Source organism: Papaver somniferum, unplaced genomic scaffold (genome assembly GCF_003573695.1).
Source record: "Papaver somniferum cultivar HN1 unplaced genomic scaffold, ASM357369v1 unplaced-scaffold_128, whole genome shotgun sequence".
NCBI lineage: Eukaryota > Viridiplantae > Streptophyta > Magnoliopsida > Ranunculales > Papaveraceae > Papaver > Papaver somniferum.
In genome coordinates, this window is record NW_020621936.1 from 184,822 (window position 1) to 204,383 (window position 19,562).

General features: G+C 35.3%; 2 protein-coding genes across 2 annotated transcripts; one reads left to right on the top strand and one right to left on the bottom strand.

The window, feature by feature from the left end:
* Nucleotides 1–472: 472 nt before the first annotated feature.
* LOC113332085 (aldehyde dehydrogenase family 7 member B4-like) lies at nucleotides 473–907 on the bottom strand. Its single transcript, XM_026578759.1, has one exon. The coding sequence runs from the start codon at nucleotides 905–907 to the stop codon at nucleotides 473–475; it is 435 nt and encodes a 144-aa protein (XP_026434544.1).
* A 17,182-nt stretch (nucleotides 908–18,089) lies between these two features.
* LOC113332086 lies at nucleotides 18,090–19,301 on the top strand. The gene is made up of 3 exons (XM_026578760.1): nucleotides 18,090–18,105; nucleotides 18,191–18,580; nucleotides 18,754–19,301. Exons 1-3 carry the CDS (start codon nucleotides 18,090–18,092, stop codon nucleotides 19,299–19,301), a joined length of 954 nt encoding a protein of 317 aa, XP_026434545.1.
* The last annotated feature ends 261 nt before the right edge of the window (nucleotides 19,302–19,562 follow it).

Here is a 19,562-nt window from a genome sequence, read left to right on the forward strand (position 1 = left end):
ATATGAGTTTTTAGTGATTTTTAGAGATTTGGGGTGGCTGGAGCACCCCTAAGCCACCCCCAGTAACGTCCCTGACTCTGCATCCGCTAACCAAGGTGGCTGCCATAATCTCGTTGTACCTAACACGTTCATAGTACAAGAGTTCTTTTTGTTCCTTGAAAGCGCAGATTCAACATTCAACAGCTTACCACGATCAAACACAAAAGTCATTTCATTAGTGGTGGTAATGAAAAACATGCTAACAAGTACCACAACGAGTACAACATATGTATCTCTCAACTTCTGAGCGACACCTTTAAATGCACAACCAATTGACTCTTCCCTCTGCTGGTCCAAAAAATGGAATAACCCCATGGGATCATTATCTACACTTCTGTTTTGAAATAAAATCCACCAACCAAGTCTTTTAATTTCGAAATAACTTATAGCATTAGGAGAAATATCTAGAAATGTCTCAACCAACAATGATACATCAGCAGGAGCCAGGAGGTTCAAAGAATGTTGCATTAATGAAGTCAATGGACCATCTTCCGTGTATAAACTTAGTAGTTCCATGGAATGAAACAAGAAAAATGTTTGTACCGTGTGCTATGGCCTCACCAATCTCAGCTCCTCCATGTAAAATAATAAAGATAACACCAGGTAAGTTGTTTTTCTTCAGAACTCTCGATAATATTTCAGTTATAGCGATAGTTATTAGTGGCGTTGTTGACGCTCCTTTCCAAACAACAAAATTGCCGCAGATAAAAGCAATACTGGTATTCCATCCTAGAACGAAACATGGGAAATGGAAAACAGTAACTGCACCCATTATACTAAGATAATTCCACATCTCCGCAATCACATGACTTGAACGATCTGAAGGTACAACTAAACCATTCAACTGTTGTCTCCAAATAAAAATCATTATCTCCTCTTGTAGTAATCGTATGCTGACTTTGTAATGGAAAAGACGAACTAATTGTTCTGTTGAAATAACTTCACCTCTCTTGTAGTAACTCCCAAAATTATTCCCAAAAGTGAACTATAACGGAGCTGTGTGATTGTCTAAGAATTTTGTCAACAGAAAATCCTTTAAATTATCATCATCTGGTGTATGTGTTGACTCCAAATAATCCCTCACTGTTGTAAGTATCCTAGAAACTATTTTATCTGCCAAAAACTCCAATGTGATACCCAAGAATAGTGTAAGGCTGCTAAGTTTCAGTGGAGTTTTATCAATCCACCATGCATGAGCAATGTTAAAGAATCTTGAGAAGTATACCGGTCCAGGCCACTCTCGAGCAAGGAACGGTTCCAATCCTTTTTTGCCTTGGAAAACATTGGCTATGACGAATGGAAACCATTGGCAATCACTACAGGAGCTCGGAATTTGCATTAACTTGGATTTCATCTCGACCAGTGGCTTCACAAATTTATTGTCTTCTGAAAGTTTGCTAAATGGAGTAATATCACGAGAAAAACATGAATCAAGCGATACAAATGCCCTGCCAGTCACCCCTTGTCCTTTCTGCAAGCGATTCTTGTCAGAATCATCTCTAAAACCCAACATATGAGCATCCTCAACGTAAAGTGATGGATAAGTTATCGGCATGCATATTTGTCCAGCAAAAATTTCATAAAAGATGAAACAATGCTTCTTCACACCACTACCGTGTAAAGCATCTAAATTGCTTCTCATCACTTTAAAGGCCACAATGCAACACCGGAGACGTTCATAGACAGTTAAGCCATTTTGTAAGTAAAGTCCTGGGCAGAAACTGTAGTACTGGATGAAAATATTTGCAAACTTAAGGTAAGAAGTTCTGAAGTGTACCTTGTGAACTCATCACACTTGAGTTTTATGAACGTGTTGAGACTAAACACCAATATTCCTAAAACGATCATGGCACCATTTTTGTTATGAAGTTTTGAATATGAAATCTTGATTTGAAGCTGAGCATCATCCCTGGAGATGTTTCCATACTTTTGCATATTGATCAATGCCTTTTTCAACCACATGCATCCGATCTTGACTTGTTGGAATGCTCCAACTAGTTGATCCAACACAGATTGATATATAATCTCACGAAAAAACAGCCATCGACATGAATTGTAGTGTTGGTTAGCTGTACCAACAGTAATAAACAAAACAGAATGGACAACCAAAGAGATGTCTGCATTAATCATTAAGGCACTGTTGCCACTTGTTTCCAGCAAGCATTTACCAAACCACTTATTAACCGTCTGTTGAACCATTAATGTAGTGACCACCAGACCAAAGAATATTTCTCCAATACTATGAATGGCGACGTATGGATCAAAAATAGTATGTGGCTTTTGAATAATTGAGGGACCAATAAAAAGATCGTAGTATTGAAAGATATTAAAAACCACCAACTTTCGAGATAGTAAGAAGGTAATTCCCTTGAGCTTTATATGACATTTACACCGGCGTCCAGAATTTATCATGAAACCATCTCTATATACTGAATAAATTGAAGCGCTACATCTATCGGTCGTGGCATCGACAAGTATTGTCATAGCAGAACTTCTGAAGGCATTAATAATTGAATCATAAGGAACATAAAGTCGAACTCTTTCACTCGTCATCTCACCAATGGGAACAAAAAATGAGTGAACTGTATTACCATCAGGTTCTCTTTTTCCCTTATCAAATACTCTATTTGGCAAATTAGGTGCGAGAGGTGCAGCTTTCCACCAATCGACAGAAACCACAATCATTACATTAGGTTCTAAAACAAACCCACTGACACAAATATTATTTCTAAACTTTACTTCTTTTGCCAATGATACTCTTTCGGAGTTTGAAAAAATCTACCACGATTTCTTCCAATATAATTGTCGGTAAGCATATCTTTCTGAGATAGACAGTCATATACACAGACAGACATATAAAACGACACAAGAGATTTCTTATAGGCTGATTCAACAAACTCAACATCCTAGTATATATTTGGGACATTATTAGCGTAACCTCATGATTAACAACCAAGTTACTCCGAACTGTAGATAATAAGAGTAAATAAAAATCAGGTAAATTACTAGGTTTAAGATTTGATAACTCACCAGTAAACTCTTGTGAAACATCAGAATCCTTGTCGACCGGAATTTCTTCGTCTTTAGATACAATATTTGAAGACTCACCAACATATTCTAGCGAATCACACAAAACCACGTGGTCTTGATTTGCTTCTTCAGTTGTTACAGGAATCGAAAGACTCTTAGGGTGTTCACCTGGACATGGCTGATCTAAATTGATGGGTTTTGAAGGACTTGTATTTGCCTCCTCAGATTCTTCTTCTTCGGCTAATAGTCCGTCTAGTGGATCTAGTAGCGCTGCAAGTGTATCCCTGATTGCTCTAGTTGAACTGAGACAATCCCCAAACGCAGCATCGTTCTGTTTAATGGTACTTGATGTCATCCTAGCATTAACAAATCTCTCGGGAGAAAAACGAGCACGAACTAAGGAACAAAATTCTTCCCATGTAGTAACTGTAGTCGTGGTCTTCCTCCAACGATACCAAGCATAGGCATCATCTTTAAGATGCGCGGAAGCGATAGTGATTTTTTGATTGTCAGTCACCATGTGCAAGCTAAAATATTGATCGGCACTAAAAATCCAATCATCAGGGTCATCTCCATCAAAAGTAGGAACCTTCAAACTAATAGCTCCAGCAGTATTAGGGGTTTCAAGAATTCCATCACCAATATTAGGATTAGTAGTACACTGATGAGCATTAAGCTGAGGAAAAAATTCAAGAACACATTACGTAAAGATTTTGTGAGTTCCGTGCACGTGCACATAGTGTTTGTCAGATCTTTTGTATTCTCAACTAAATCCAACTTCTGATTTGTTGTATCCTCAAGGCGCAACTGCTTGTCTTCCAAACGATTTTGTGTTTGTTCTTTTGTGTAAGTCATCGTAAAAAAAAAAATTGGGTGAAATTTAGGTATGATGTAAACCTGCTCTGATCCGGGTGTTAGGGTCCTTAACCAAAACACTAGTTAAAACACAAATAAAAGGTAAAGAATCTTAGATAGAACCATTTGAGTTGGGGGTTAGCCACCTCTGCTTTGAAGATAAAGAGAAGAAAGATATAGAACTGAGTTGTATTGATTATCGTTATCTTTCGATACAAGCTTAAGAAATTTATTTATAGCTAACAGGAATGTTTGTTAGGCAAGCATTACTAATAATAAGAAGTTTACTCAAACTAGGAAACTCATGCAAACTAAATAAGGTAAATCTAATTAAGGAAATATGTGATATCGGGTTGGTGTCGCAACAGAATGAGTGAAAGTGGAGACTAAAAAATGCATTTGGAGGAAAAAAATGCATGAGCGGTTGAAGATCTGCCTCGCAAGGATATTTTTTGATTTTTAATCTATTAAAAACTCTTTAACGCGGGTTCCTTTCAAGTTTTATTTTTAGAAAGAGGATACATTGAAGAGGCTTCTCTCCAAGCGGATGAACATCATCCTCTTTGTCTCTTAATTTATTCACCCACGATAAGAAATTCATTCTCCAAGCTTGTCCCTCACTCGATTTGGCGGTGAATGAGTATTTTTAACACTCATTCCATAGCCATTGCTTTAAGAGCATTCACAGTAGCCTAAGATAATAATTTTGGTGGTCAATCTCAGTAAAGAAACTTATGAGGAGCAAGATTGCAATAGGGTGTACCAAATTTATACAGGGTAATCCAGTGTATTTTGTGGTAATGATAATTTGTTTTATCTTGGTAGGGAGTAGTTAAAACATTGCTTAGAGCAAGTATTGTGGTACTCATTTTCTTAACTGAAAATGAGAAATGTAGCTAAGCCGGAAGAGAAATGGTCAATTGTTATGGCCCTTGGTTAACTGTACCCAACGAAAACCTAGTTTCCTCGTAGTCAAAGGTTGACTTGACCAAGCGATAATTTAGTTTCTGCTTAGAACTTAATAGATAATTGAAAATACCTAACGTCCCCCCCTTGTTCTTCATTAACACCCCATGGAGACAAAATTTATCGTTTTGATGTTGAAGGTATTGTATGTGGAACTTTAGCATGAAATTAAAAAAGTTTGTTGTATACTCAATGGTGAATCTATTGCATTTTTCAGTTATGAACTTCATCCACAAGCGATTCAAATTTAAGGCTAGTAATTGTAATTGTAGGGTTTTAAATGCAGTTTTATATAATAATCATGATTTCTTGATTTAGGTTAATTAATTTTGACATATACAATTAAATCATGACATTGAATATATAAATAGTCAAAATAAAAATCTGTCTAGTACAGTGGTGGAGGCATCCCTTTTCGTCCATAATGCGGATGGGAAGTAGGGGGATCGATTCCCACTAGGGAAGGTTGGATCCCCTATTTCACTAATTTCGCCTATAGATACAGATGAGATTGGGTCTTGTTGATGGGGTGGTGATTGGTAGAATCCGACTAGAAACGGTAAATAAATATTCCAGGTATTACAAAAACCAAATAAATAGTACAACAACTCATCACCACTCCATCACACAACTAGTTATAACCATAGTTTTCTGACTATTAATATCTATAATACAAAGCAGAAGGGGGTTTTGAGCCTTGGATGGTCGGATAACATTTTGAGAGACAAAGGTTGCACCATCCCAGTCTCATCCCAGACAAAGACATCCGATAGATGTAAGATTTGTAACCTCCTTCAGTTATGGATTTATGCATTGATAACCCTCATAATTAGTTCTTCACTAATTAAAAAAATTAATGTGCCGACCAAAAAAAAAACTTACAATTAAACGTTACAACTTGTAAAACTCATATTTTCTATTCATTTTTTTTTTGACTCATATCTTTTTAAAACCGAATTAGTCCACCTTCATCAACCTACAAAGAACAAATAACATTAGAACATTTGCGGTTACAACATGTGAAACTCTTATTTTTGGCTTGAATAAAATTAACTGTCCTTCATCAACCTGCAAAGAACAAAGAACATTATGTTTAAATACAAAAAAAGAATCCTTTTCATTTGAATCATTTTTATTTTTTTGTGGAAATAATCGAAAAATAAAAATAAATACATATAATTGAGATTTATCAAAATAATAAATCACGAAAACTTTTCACTTCAATCATAGGCCTAATTTTAATTTTAGTGAAATGAATGTTATTTTAAAACGTATAATTAATCTAGCTAGGACATGTAGACTCGCAAACTTACATTGTTTGCATCCTTGCAAATGGAACAACCATCTAGCTTGGAATCACATTCCTTTTCAAAACTGCACTGACACTGAAACCTCAATCTTTTCATAAACGTTCTTGACTTTTCAGGTGGTTTCCTTTTTCCTCTACATCTACTAAATTTATTTATTTTTATCTTCTTGATCCTGATTGTCTTTTCCTCCATAACAACACGATTGAGCATCGTCATGTACACCTTCAATTACTACCCAATCATTATCACGAAATCCTATTTTATTATCATGATTCACCTCCAGCTTCTCAACTCCTGATTTGGTGTTGCAAATATCGAATATGGAAAACATGCACAATGGTGTTATATTTTCATCTGGAAATGATTGTCAATATCGATGAGGATTCGGCATAATGAATCGAATACAACACAAAACAATATCAAAGACCACTTTAGGGATCGACTAATATTTTTTTATCGTGGGGCAAAAAAAAGAAAATTCTTGGTGTTTTTATCAGAAATTATTATTTTAATCAATTACAATTATTATTTAGATGACAAATATCTAAGATTTTCATAGCTACAAGTTCTTACAGGTCAATTTTTTTTTTTATCATGGTTTAAAGTATTTATTTACATCATTATGACCAAAAATGATTCTGTCTCATGTCGTGCCGTTACAACACGGGTTATTTCTAGTATATTATATAATACCTGGCATTTTTATTTACCATTTCGGGTAGGACTTTACCCCAATTAGCTTACCTTTTGTTTAGGTTGTTGTTTCATTTGCCTGAGCCTAGTTGAGTTGCTTGAACTAGGAAAGCTAGGTGGAAACAGAGTCATCTAATTTAAATTTTAATAATTAAATAAAATTAATAGAAAATCAAAAGACAATTAGAATAAATAAAATAAAACAATAAGTATGTATATTAATAATTATTATTATCGATATTGAAATTAATATAGATTTTATAATATAAATTGGGAAAGGAATTTTAGAAGTTTGAAAAACCAACAGCCGTAGAGAGAGGAGAAGGAGATGGTGTTTTTAATTAGGTAAAATCAGTGGAGGATATATGGAATTGAGGTATAATAATGATAAAAAAATCCTTTGAATTGGGGATTGGCCACCAAGTTAACAAGCTTCAAAACTCTGATTATTGGTTGGATGATTAAAACCGTAGAAAAAACTAATATTTTTATATAGAATAATCCTTGGAAAACAAGTAAATTAATCCTAAAATAACGAGACTTTGAGTAGGAAAAACTCTCACGAAAAAAACACACAAATTCTCTAAAACAAATCTATCTAATATTAATGTAAATTATAATTCGAGTTGGTGTCCCAACATCCCATCCTCTTGAAATGTAACTTGTCCTCAAGTTGAATTGGTTGAATAATTCATTACGATAACATCATCAGCGTCGGCTCCTTCAAAAAGTAGTAATTGAACTGTTCCCTGGCATATATGACCCGGCTTATAAATTTCCGTCACAATTAAAACATAAATCCTTCTTGCGCCTATCTTCTTACTCGATCCTAGACATTCGACGAACATGAATGTAGTAGAAGTAGTTGTCATAGCGGGTGTTGATGCCATTTGGAGAGACTTTCCATCTTTAAAACTTGATGTTTCATTAATGGCATTCTTTTGATAAAGTGCCAGTTCAAAGGCTTTTGATAAGCTTCTAGGTCGAAGCATTCGAACACCTACCCTTATATCCTCCTGAAAGAAAAATAATATTGATTTGATATTACTCGCCTCAGTCAATCCATGAACTTTTTTAATAACTTTCCATACTCAATAATAAAGTCACAAACAATAGTGTTTTGTGACAACTTGGATAATGTATTCCATGCACCAATATGTTTGCGATTACTGAAATGAAAACGAAATGCTCGCGAAAAGTGTTCTCATGTTAATCCTCCAAGTGAGTCTTTGATCCATGGATACCATGACTTCACATCATCATCAAGATGGACATCAGCTAGGGGTACCATTTGAGCGACTGTTACGCCATGAAAACAGTAGTATTGTTCATCTTTAAAAACCCGTCCTTCGGGATCATTTCCATTAAATCTAGGAAACTTCAGATCAATTGGACCCGTCGAAAGATAAGACCAGTTGCACCATCACCTAATGTTGGAAAACTGGATCCAATTTTCTATATATGAATGGAAAATTCATATAACTAGCACCGTGTGGATTTGGGTGTTGCGCTGGTTTAGTAGTTATGGGTTTAATCCTAGTTTGACCTATTAGTTAGGTTAAGAAGTTTCAAGTTTGAAACGATAGGAAACCTAAAACCAGGCGTGAAGGGAAACAACCCTTCGGGAATTCAAATTGGAATTATAGTGACACACCCCTTGAAGAAATCCTTGAAGCATCATGATTCTTCATTGAATAGGTATTAGTAATTCTATAAATACCTTGCACACACTTAGAGATAGGTATCAATGAGAAACCTAATTATCATCCTATTGCATTCTAAAATCATTAAGTTTGTGTTCAAGAGAGAGTTCATCGCTTTAAGTTTGGTTCGCCGTTTCTCGAAGTTTGGAGTGTTACTACATCGAGAAGATAGTCGTTGTATCCTGAGAGACAGACATCGATAATCCGTAAGCACCAGTGCGGGGTGAATCTGTCTTAAGGCTAGAGGATAGAATCCTTGCCTCGACTTTGGTTTCGTTTAATTGGATTTGCATTTTTCTTCTTCTCTGTTTGTTTTATTGCAGTTTATACACAAGATTGCCAACAATCTTAAGATGGACATTTATCATTGTGTATACTGTGATTTTGTTTCAGTGCTAACCTTTATTCCTGTGAAGTTTAATACAGCAGGTTGTGGAAACGTTTGTTTGTGCGGTACAGATTATCGTCAATTTATAAACAAACTCAAATTGACTTTACTGCTGAAGTTCACGAATGATCGGTTTGGCTATATATTGGCTTTAAGTCTGTTATTTATTTGTGTGAAACTAATATCGATTTCTGTACACAAGGATCGTTGGACCTTCTCTATTTGGTCACAGTACTTTCAAATCCCCACTAGCAATCCATGTACAGTAACACTGGAGCATTGCTTTTGGTAAACTAATCATTAGTTTGCAGAATTCAAAATGAATCATTCAAAAGGAATTTGAATTTTGGTTACTGGATCTTTCAGTTTTGTTTTTAGTTCATGAGAATATAGTTAGGCGTCAAACTAAAAACAAGAGTGTCTTTTATATTTTCCTACTTCTCTTTTATTTGCCCTGCAGTATACTTGGCAGACGTACAAAGCGTTTTGTTCAATTTTTTTGTCAACAGAACCTTTAAATCTGTTTGTTGTTTATTGTTCTGTTGGTTGTTGTTAACAATACTGAATTTTGAAAATTTGAAGTACAGGAAACAGTGGGGGTCAATGGAACCACAACGTTGCATGGATATGACGGCTGTGGTATCAGAATCCAGTTTGAATGGAAATGTTAGAGAATGGTGGATCGACAGCGGAGCTACTTGCCACATTTGCATCGATAGGAACATGTTTATGTCTTATCAAACCGTGGACGATGAAACGCTGTTTATGGGAAATTCTGCGACAACTAAAGTCGTCGGAATGGGAAAAATCAGCCTCAAAATGATTTCTGGAAAAAAACTCACTTTGAACAACGTTCTACATGCACCGGGTATGCGAATTAACTTAATCTCGTGCTCCTTATTAGTTAAGCATGGCTTTAAAATTGTATGTATGCATGACAAAGTTGTCATATCAAAGAGTGATATGCATGTTGGTAAAGGATACTTGTGTGATGGGATGTTTAAATTAGACGCTCTCACAGTAATTCCCAAGGGGAATAAAAAGGAAATTGCTTCTTTTTATGTGGTTGAGTCATCAAATATATGGCATGGTAGACTAGGCCATGTTAATTATGGTTCAATTCGGAAACTAATTAACATGGATCTAATACCAAGCGTCACATTGATTTAAATCATAAATGTGAAATTTGCGTATAAGCAAAATCAACAAGGTCATCCTTTCACCCAGTTGAAAGAAATACGGAACCACTAAATTTGGTTCATACCGATATTTGTGACTTTAAATCAGTGCTAACAAGAAATGGAAAAAAAGTATTTCATTACTTTTATTGATGATTGCACTCGTTATTGCCACGTCTATCTAATGAGAGGGAAAGACGATGCAATAGAAATATTTAAGCACTATAAGAATGAGGTAGAAAATCAATTGAACAAAAAGATTAAAATTCTGAAAAGTGATAGAGGCACTGAGTATGATTCACCATTTGCGGAACTTTGTTCGTAGCATGGAATTATCCACCAAACCACTGCTCCTTATAATCCACAATCAAACGGTATTGCGGAAAGCAAGAATCGTACATTGAAAGAAATGATGAATGCTCTATTACTAAGTTCACGATAGCCGGATAATTTGTGGGGGGAAGCTGTCCTTACTGCAAATTATATCATAAAAAAAATACCTCATAAGAAAAAGGAAATTACTCCTTATGAATTATGGAAAGGCCATAAACCTTCCTATAAATTCTTAAAGGTGTGGGGGTGTCTTGCAAAAGTGGAAGTTCCTTTACCTAAGAAGGTAAAAATAGGTCCAAAAACCTTCGATGGAATTTTCATTGGATGTGCAGAAAATAGTAGTGCTTATAGATTTCTGGTACATAGATCAGAAATTTCAGATATTCACACAAATACGATAATTGAATCTAGAAATGCCGTATTCTTCGAAGATATCTTTCCTTGTAAAGATAAAAATAAAGGTGCGAGTGTAAGTGACTCAAATGAACTATTGAGTAACAAGAGAACTTTTGATCAGATTGATAGAAGTCAATCTAATCAAGATAGTTCTAACTTACAGATTAATGAGCCTAGACGAAGTAAAAGAATGAGAAAATCTACATCTTTTGGCTCTGATTTTGAAACATTCTTGTTAGAAAGTGAACCTCGAACTTTTAAAGAGGCAATGTCGACTCCGGAAGCACCTTTCTGGAAAGAGGCTAGAGATAGTGAGGTTCAATCTCTTTTACAAAATCATACTTGGGAATGGGTGGATCCCCCCTGGTTGTAAGTCTTTGGGCTGCAAATGGATTTTCAAAAGAAAGATGAAACCAGGCGGTTCGGTAGACAAGTATAAGGCGAGACTTGTAGCAAAAGGTTACAAGCAAAAGGAAGGATTAGATTATTTCTATACATACTCTCCTGTAACGAGAATAACCTCAATCCGAGTATTAATTGCAATTGCTGCATTATATAACCTTGAGATACATCAAATGGATGTTAAAACGGATTTCTTAAATGGTGAATTAGATGAGGAAATCTATATGGAACAACATGAAGGTTTGATAGTTCCCGGTCAAGAAAAGAAAGTCTGTAAATTGGTAAAATCACTCTATGGGCTAAAACAAGTGCCGAAGCAATGGCACCAAAAATTTGATAGTGTGATGATATCAAATGGTTTTAAAATAAACGAATGTGACAAATGTGTCTATTTCAAGCATACACCAAAGGGGTGTGTAATTTCGTGTCTTTACGTTGATGATATGCTTATCATGGGTAATAACATGGATGTTATTAACGATACAAAGAAACTGCTAAAAAGCAAGTTTGGTATGAAAGACCTAGGTGTGGTTGATGTTATTTTAGGAATAAAAATTTCTAAGACATCAGACGACTTGGTATTATCTCAATCTCATTACATTGAGAGCATACTAAGTAAATTTTAGAAGGATGATGGAGGCGTTTCAAAAACACCAATTGATCCAACTCTTCATCTAGCGAAAAATCGTGATCAAAGTATATCACAAGTAGAGTATTCTCGTATAATTGGTGCTTAACATATTTGATGAATTGCACTCGTCCGGACATAGCTTGTGCAGTAAATAAATTAAGCAGATTTACGAGTAATCCAGGAAAAGACCATTGAAAGGCTATAATCCGGGTATTAAAGTACTTGAGATATACCCAGGATTATGGATTACACTATACGAGATTTCCACCTGTATTTGAAGGATATTTCGATGCGAATTGGATATCAGATTCTAAAGATGTTAAATCCACTAGTGGGTATGTATTTACAATAGGTGGTGGAGCATTATCTTGGAAATATTCTAAACAAACTCTTATAGCTAGATCCATAATGGAATCTGAGTTTATTGATTTAGATAAAGCAGGGGAAGAAGCAGAGTGGCTTCGAAACTTTTTAGAATATATTTCGATATGGCCAAAACCCGTGCCTGCAATATGTATTCATTGCGATAGTCAATCTGCAATTGGCAGAGCAAGGAGTGATATATATAACGGTAAGTCTCGACATATAAGATTGAGACACAAGACCGTGAAAGAATTGCTCTCAATGGGAATTATTACGATCAATTATGTGAAGTCCAAGGACAACCTAGCGATCCATTTACTAAAGGTTTGTCCAGAGGGCAAGTCTATAGATCATCGAGGGGAATGGGCTTAAAGCCTACATGTACCGAATCGTATTAAGGGAAACCCAACCTAGTTGACTGGAGATCCCAAGATCTAGGTTCAACGGAAAAACAAAAATTAAGAACGATTCACACGAAGCACCGGGGAACATAAATAGAGATATGTTTCTACCCATTCCTATGATGACACAGTACTATTCCTATGATGACACAGTACTGCCTGTCACATAGTTAAGGATAAGCGATGCTTTTAATGATTCCTAAGATTTGGAAATTCCAAATAGGATATGGCAGGATACTCTTAAATAGGAAATCACCTATATGAAGTGAGAAGTGTGGCCGCTTCCGTGAAAACCTTTGATAGGCTAGGTTCATCTAAAAGCGCTTCATGAATTCCGGGAATTGTTCAGGGCCGATATGAACACAACCATGAGAACCAACTTGGTGAGGAAATAAATTGTGTGATAGTTATTGTCTTGGTTTACACTTAATAAATGACAGTTCAAAGCCTCTGGCACACTGACCCAGTAGTAAGACCGATAACTATTCATTAAGGAAGGTTCAAGGCGAAAGTTAATTATCCCCATGAAATTTATTTTCGTTTGAAATCTCTTTAGTGTCTGTCTGCGTTTTCACTCACATTGTTAGTCAATGAATTTTCATTCATGTGGGGGATTGTTGGAAAACTGGATACAATTTTCTATATATGAATGGAAAATTCATATAACTAGTACCGTGTGGATTTGGGTGTTGGGATGGTTTATTAGTTATGGGCTTAATCCTAGTTTGGCCTATTAGTTAGGTCAAGAAGTTTCAAGTTTGAAACAGTAGGAAACCTAAAACCAGGTGTGAAGGGAAACAACCCTTCGGGAATTCAAATTGGAATTCTAGAGACACACCCCTTGAAGAAATCCTTGAAGCATCATGATTCTTCATTGAAGAGGTACTAGTAATTCTATAAATACCTTGCACACACTTAGAGATAGGTATCAATCAGAAACCTAATTATCATCCTACTGCATTCTAAAATCATTAAGTTTGTGTTCAAGAGAGAGTTCATCACTTTAAGTTTGGTTCGCCGTTTATCGAAGTTTGGAGTGCTACTACATCGAGAAGATAGTCGTTGTATCCTGGGAGACAGACATCGATAATCTGTAAGCACCAGTGCGGGGTGAATCTTTCTTAAGGATAGAAGATATAATCCTTGTCTCGACTTTGGTTTCTTTTAATTGGGTTTGCATTTCTCTTCTTCTCGGTTTGCTTTATTGCAGTTTATACACAAGATTGGCAACACCTAGATTGTGATGATTATTAGGATTAAGTCAAACATTGTTGTCACCCTGTGATGTATTATGTCGATTGGCGTCCTCACGACTCTGATTTAGTTCTTTGAGGAGCGTGGTTTGAGCGTTTTGTATAGCAGTTTGCGATCCTTGTAAGATCTCAAATGTTGTATTGTAGGATGTACGATCAAAAGGTATCTCATCAATCATCATCGTCAAGGATGTGCTCAAAGTTTTGGTCCGTTCTATTTTCTAGAACCCTACCTTCCCATTTATCCCCTTTCTTTTCCCCAATTCTGGCCGTTCTAAAAACAGCCGCTCACCTTCTTCGACTCCCTCTCCCTCTTTCTCTTTCACGTCCTAATTCTTCATCACAAAAAATTACCATGCCAGCACCATTAAGATCACCACCATCATCTTATGAAATAATTTAGTGATTGTTTCTGTTAATTATGTTATTGTCGAATTTATTTTTTTCACTTGATTTTGAATGAGTTTGCACCAGCAGCTTCGTGCTTGTTGTGGGTTTGAAGACGATTTCAATTAGAGATTTATGATGGCTTTTTACGGTTCTAACTATGGTTTTAATTGGAACCACATCAAAAACCCTAAAAATCCATTGTAGAAACCCCCTAATTGAAAGGTAAGAAAATAAAGAATTTGGGGGTTTTATCATTCGAATTTCTTCTTCTAATTGATGAAATGGGTAGTTCCAATTTTAAATGAATTGGCGATTCTTTGTTTTCAATTGATTTGATTAGATGTTTGGATCTGTAATTTATGGAATTAGGGTATTTTTAAGTAAATATGTTTTTTTTAAGTTGATCGTCTCCGATGGATAGACTAACGTGGAAAAGGTTAGCACCAATGATTTCACCTGAGGTAGTTTTGCTTGTATCGGGAATTTTAAGTGTGGTGAAATTCTGGTTTCTGGCAGTGGCGAAAGACATGCTATGTTTAGTGTTGCTGGGAGTAGATTGAATACAGTTGAGTGTTATAATGTTGAGAAAGTTGAGTGAATCTAGAACTGTTTCTGGAGTTCATAGAGATGGGGTAATCTTAGAGGAGGAAACTTGGAAATGTTGTTGTTGTGGATGGTGGTGAAAATAGGGATATGGAAACGGTTTTTATGTTTGATGGGAATGACATTTTCAGGTAATTCTTATACATTAGAAACCATGTGTATACAATTTCGATTAATACTCTTGTTGTCTGTTATTAAAGGTCGGAGCTTACAGTTTCAGTTGCTATATTGGTACCGTGCCGAGAGTCGAGTTCATGTTGAGGTACTGTTCCAACTCGGTCCGATCCAACTGATTCAGAGGTGAGGCACGATTCCAACTCGGTCCGATCGAACTGATTCATGGGGTTAGAATGTCTTTTGACATACCCGATTTAGTGCCACATGTCATGTAACGGCCGTTAGCCGTTTTTTCAAAAAAAGAAAACGGATGAAAAAGGCCAATTGGTGGGCATTTTTTTAATTTTCAAAAAAACGTGAGCATTTTTTTAATTACATTTCCCCACATGGACATTTTATTAGTTTACCCTATGTTTTTTGACTTAATGGTTGATTAACGACTTACAATAAGGTAACAGGAGCAACACATCTGTGGAAATTTTGGTGGAAACAAAATAACCATCTATTACACCTCACCGATAATGATGAATCCTTGTTGTCACACATTTTTGACAGTAGTTGCTGATGGGTGATGGTAGTCGTCGCACTAATGATAAACTTTAAGAGTAAGACTTAATTAACCAAACAAAGCATATTCAAATGACCACATAAAACTGATGATTCCTTTCTATTCGCTCAGCTAGTTGTGCATTAGTTACGCCAATCATCCTCAAGCTTCAAGGGCTGGTGGACTGGTATGTTGCTGGACTTAATGTTTAATTAACGGCTTACACAATAAGGTAACAGGATCAACACACTTTTGGAACTTTTGGTGGAAACAAAATCTAATAGTTGATCCTTAACGAAACCTTATTTTGTGAACCGGTGCAATTAAACTCACCAACCTGAAAACTTGGATCAAACTATGAGTCAAAAACTTAAATGACCATCGATTAAACTTGTTAAAATTGACAGTAGTTGCTAATCGGTGATAGTAGTCGGCGCACTAATGATGAATATTAAGAATAAGACTTAATTAATCAAACAAAGTATATACACACGACCACATAACTGATGATACGTTTTGTTGTGTCGTAGTCTGTTTTTGTTCCCCAGACCCTAATGGTTGATTTTCACAATTTTTTTTAATAATAAGTTAACTACGTTGAATGACACTTTTAGTGAAATAATAGACCGACATTGAAATATGGAGATATGTTAATGAAGCTTTTCGGTAGGTAACATCAACAACAATCGTGCGGAAGATGGATAGAAAACTACCTAGGGGATCCGATATCGAAATATAAAAAAATCCTTTGTATTGGGGATTAGCCACCAAGTTCACAAGTTTCAAAACAATGATTATATTGTTGGATGAATAAAACCCTAGAACAAATTTTTATTAACTTGATTGAAACATATCTTTGGATACTTATCCTTTAATTTTGGGTGAGTCACGCTCTGCAAATCGGGCGATAACTCAGTTCTCAGTTTTCTCGAGTTTCATCATTTTCAAGGCATCAATCTCATTTATTCAGGTGATTTCCATACTAAGTTTGTCCAATGATTGGTATCTCAATCAGCTCTCCTTCCTTTTTTAGATAATTTCTTGTTTTCGGTCTCGACTTTTCAAGTTTGGTAATAAATTTTCTAGATCTACAATGAATCCAGTGACTGTAGATCTTTCAAAAACCCCTGAAATTCATCCTTCTGTCAATTTGATAGATGAAAACGATGAATCTAGATATGAAGCTTGGAGGTTTTCATTGATTGGACGATTAGATTTTGTTCATCTTAAATTTTCTGATGCTGCTACTATTCTTCGAAATCAATGGAAGTTAAAGGATAAGTATCAACTCATCCCTTTAGGTAAAGGTTTTTTTTACAATCAAGTTATCGAATATTGAAGATAAAACTTATATTACTTCTGGGAAATGCGAAGTTCATGATCAAGTTCTTAGAGTAAGAAACTGGATTCCAAACTTCAGACCTGAGAATCAAAGAACATCTAAAGCTATGGTATGGGTTCAATTTCCAGGACTCAGTTTGGAATACTGGAATGAAGAAACACTATTTACTTTTAGTTGAGCAATTGGTATCCCCATTAAGGTTGATGCAGTTACTTTACAGTTTCAGAGTGGTTATTATGCTAAAGTGTTGATTGAGATTGATCTGGCTAAATCGATTCCTAACAAGTTACAAATTATCATTAAGTATGGATTTTTTTCTCAAGGGATAGTTCTCACTAAGCTTCCTAAATTCTGCACCAAATGTAAAATTGTGGGTCACTTAACTACTGAATGTAGAGATTCACAACATACTGAAAGAGAAGGCAATTCAACTCAAATTAAGAAAGTGATTATTATTGAACAAAATCAAAGTCCTCATTCCTCAAGTATGAAGATTACTGAAAATGTTCAACCTTCTAGCATCACTGGTAACTTTCCTTATTCTCGGAATATTATTGAAATGGATAACTTTAGTCAGGAACCTACCCCTTCCAGTTCCAGGATGGATAAAACTATTGAAGTAACTAATATATCTATAGTTCAGGGAGTCATTAACCTTTCTTATGGTATTAATATTACAAGTAATCCTTTTGAAGTTTTACAAGAAAATGAAAATGAGCTTACTGATTCTGAAGATGGTGAAATCAAGGAGGTTAGTGCTTCTAATATTTTAGAATTTGGTTCAATTTCTCAACCCATTACTATTATACCAAAGGCTACTACTAGTACTCATTCTAGTGATGATGTTGGTTCCAGCAAACCTTTTAAGAAAAAACCTCCTTTAAAGCCAGCTGTTGTTACTAGAAAAGCTACTAAAGAATCTCTTAAACTTATTGAAAAGGGGAGTATCTCCCCTCAACCCCCACCTTTTAAATGAAGATCATCTTCTGGAATATTAGACGACTTAAAAGACAAAAGGCCAAGCATAAATTGAGAAGTTTAGTTAATTCAAATAATCCCTCTCTTGTTTGGATTGTTGAACCCAAAATTAAAACATCAAATTTTCACTTTAAACTTCCTGGAATGCATCATCAAATAATTCATAATTTTATGGATAATTCTAAAGGTAATATCTGGGATTTTCTGGAATTGTTCAATTACTGCTCCTTATGTTATCAAGGTTATTAGTCAGTGTATTACTATTGAAGTAGGCGAAGTCCTTGTTACTGGAGTGCATGCAAATTCTTACACTATTAACAGAAGAGAACTATGGCAAGACTTATGTGACATCAGCCTTTTGAATAAGCCCTGGTTAATCTTGGGGAATTTTAATACTATTTTTTCTACTGATGAGAAGAAAGGAGGTAGGAATCCCATTTCTACAGCAATGAAAGAGTTTCAAGATTGTGTTGATTTCTGTGGTCTGTTACAAGCTCCTAAAAGTGGGTTTAATTTTTCATGGTGTAATGGTAGGGCTGGAAGAAAAAGGATTCTCTGCAACCTTGATAGAACCTTATATAACTTGAAATGGTTGGATAACTTTACAGGATGGAATTATAAAGTTGGTGCTAGAGGAGTGTCTGATCATAGTCCTCTTATGGGTACAAATGCAGTTATTCCTAGAGCTCCTAATCCACCATTTAGATTTCAAAAAATGTGGCTGACTTATCCTGATTTTATGCAAGTGATTTGGAATTCATGGAAGGAAGAAATTTATGGAAATCCCATCTATGTCTTTATGAATAAACTTAAAAGACTTAAAAATTTCCTAAAGGTGTGGAATTGGGAGATCTTTGGGGATGTAAAAGAAACCTTAAAAAGGCTGAAGAGAAGGTGCTGGAGGAAACCTTAAAATTTGATAGTGATCCCTCCAATATCAATCTGTTAAACAACTTGGTCATTGCTAGAGAAAAATGTGATATAGCTGCAAACAACTACAACACTTTTCTCAGAGACAAGGCTAGAATCAGCTGGATTCTAGATGGTGATGTTAACACTAATTACTTCCATACAAGAATTATGCTAATACAAGCTCAAAATTCAATAGCTGAAATTGAAGATTCTTCAGGTAATATTATTACTGATCAAAATGGTATAGCTAATGTGCTTATTGACTATTTTAGTACCAAGTTTGCTCATCAGAATGTTAGTATAAATGATTCTTTTTTTGAGGCTGCTCCTAAAGTGATAACAACTGAGGATAATTATTATTTAGAAAAGTTGCCAACTGAAGAAGATATTAAAACTGCAATTTTTGATCTAAACCAAGATGGGGCCCCTGGACCAGATGGTTTCACTGGTACATTTTACAGATATTATTAAGAAGAGTCGTGCTGTGACGAGGTCACCCTCGTGACAGTCACAGTAAGGGTGCACCTCTGGATCCTTGGATATTATCTCATAGATGCATACACATTCCGAGACAATATTTATAAAATAAAAATATCTTTGACTAAATTTATTATTTTTATTATTTTTTAAGTCCATGTACTTAATTTTATTTGTCCTCTGATCCCTCTAATTTTTTATCTGGCAATTTTAGAATTCTAATCCGTGAGATTAGAACTTGTATTTTTTACTTTT

Bases quoted from the DNA above. Each gene is read 5' to 3' on its own strand.
- LOC113332085 (XM_026578759.1), bottom strand. From the start codon at position 907: ATGATTTTTATTTGGAGACAACAGTTGAATGGTTTAGTTGTACCTTCA.
- LOC113332086 (XM_026578760.1), top strand. The intron at 18,581-18,753 runs GTACAAATGCAG...AATTTCCTAAAG, and splicing joins TGATCATAGTCCTCTTATGG to GTGTGGAATTGGGAGATCTT.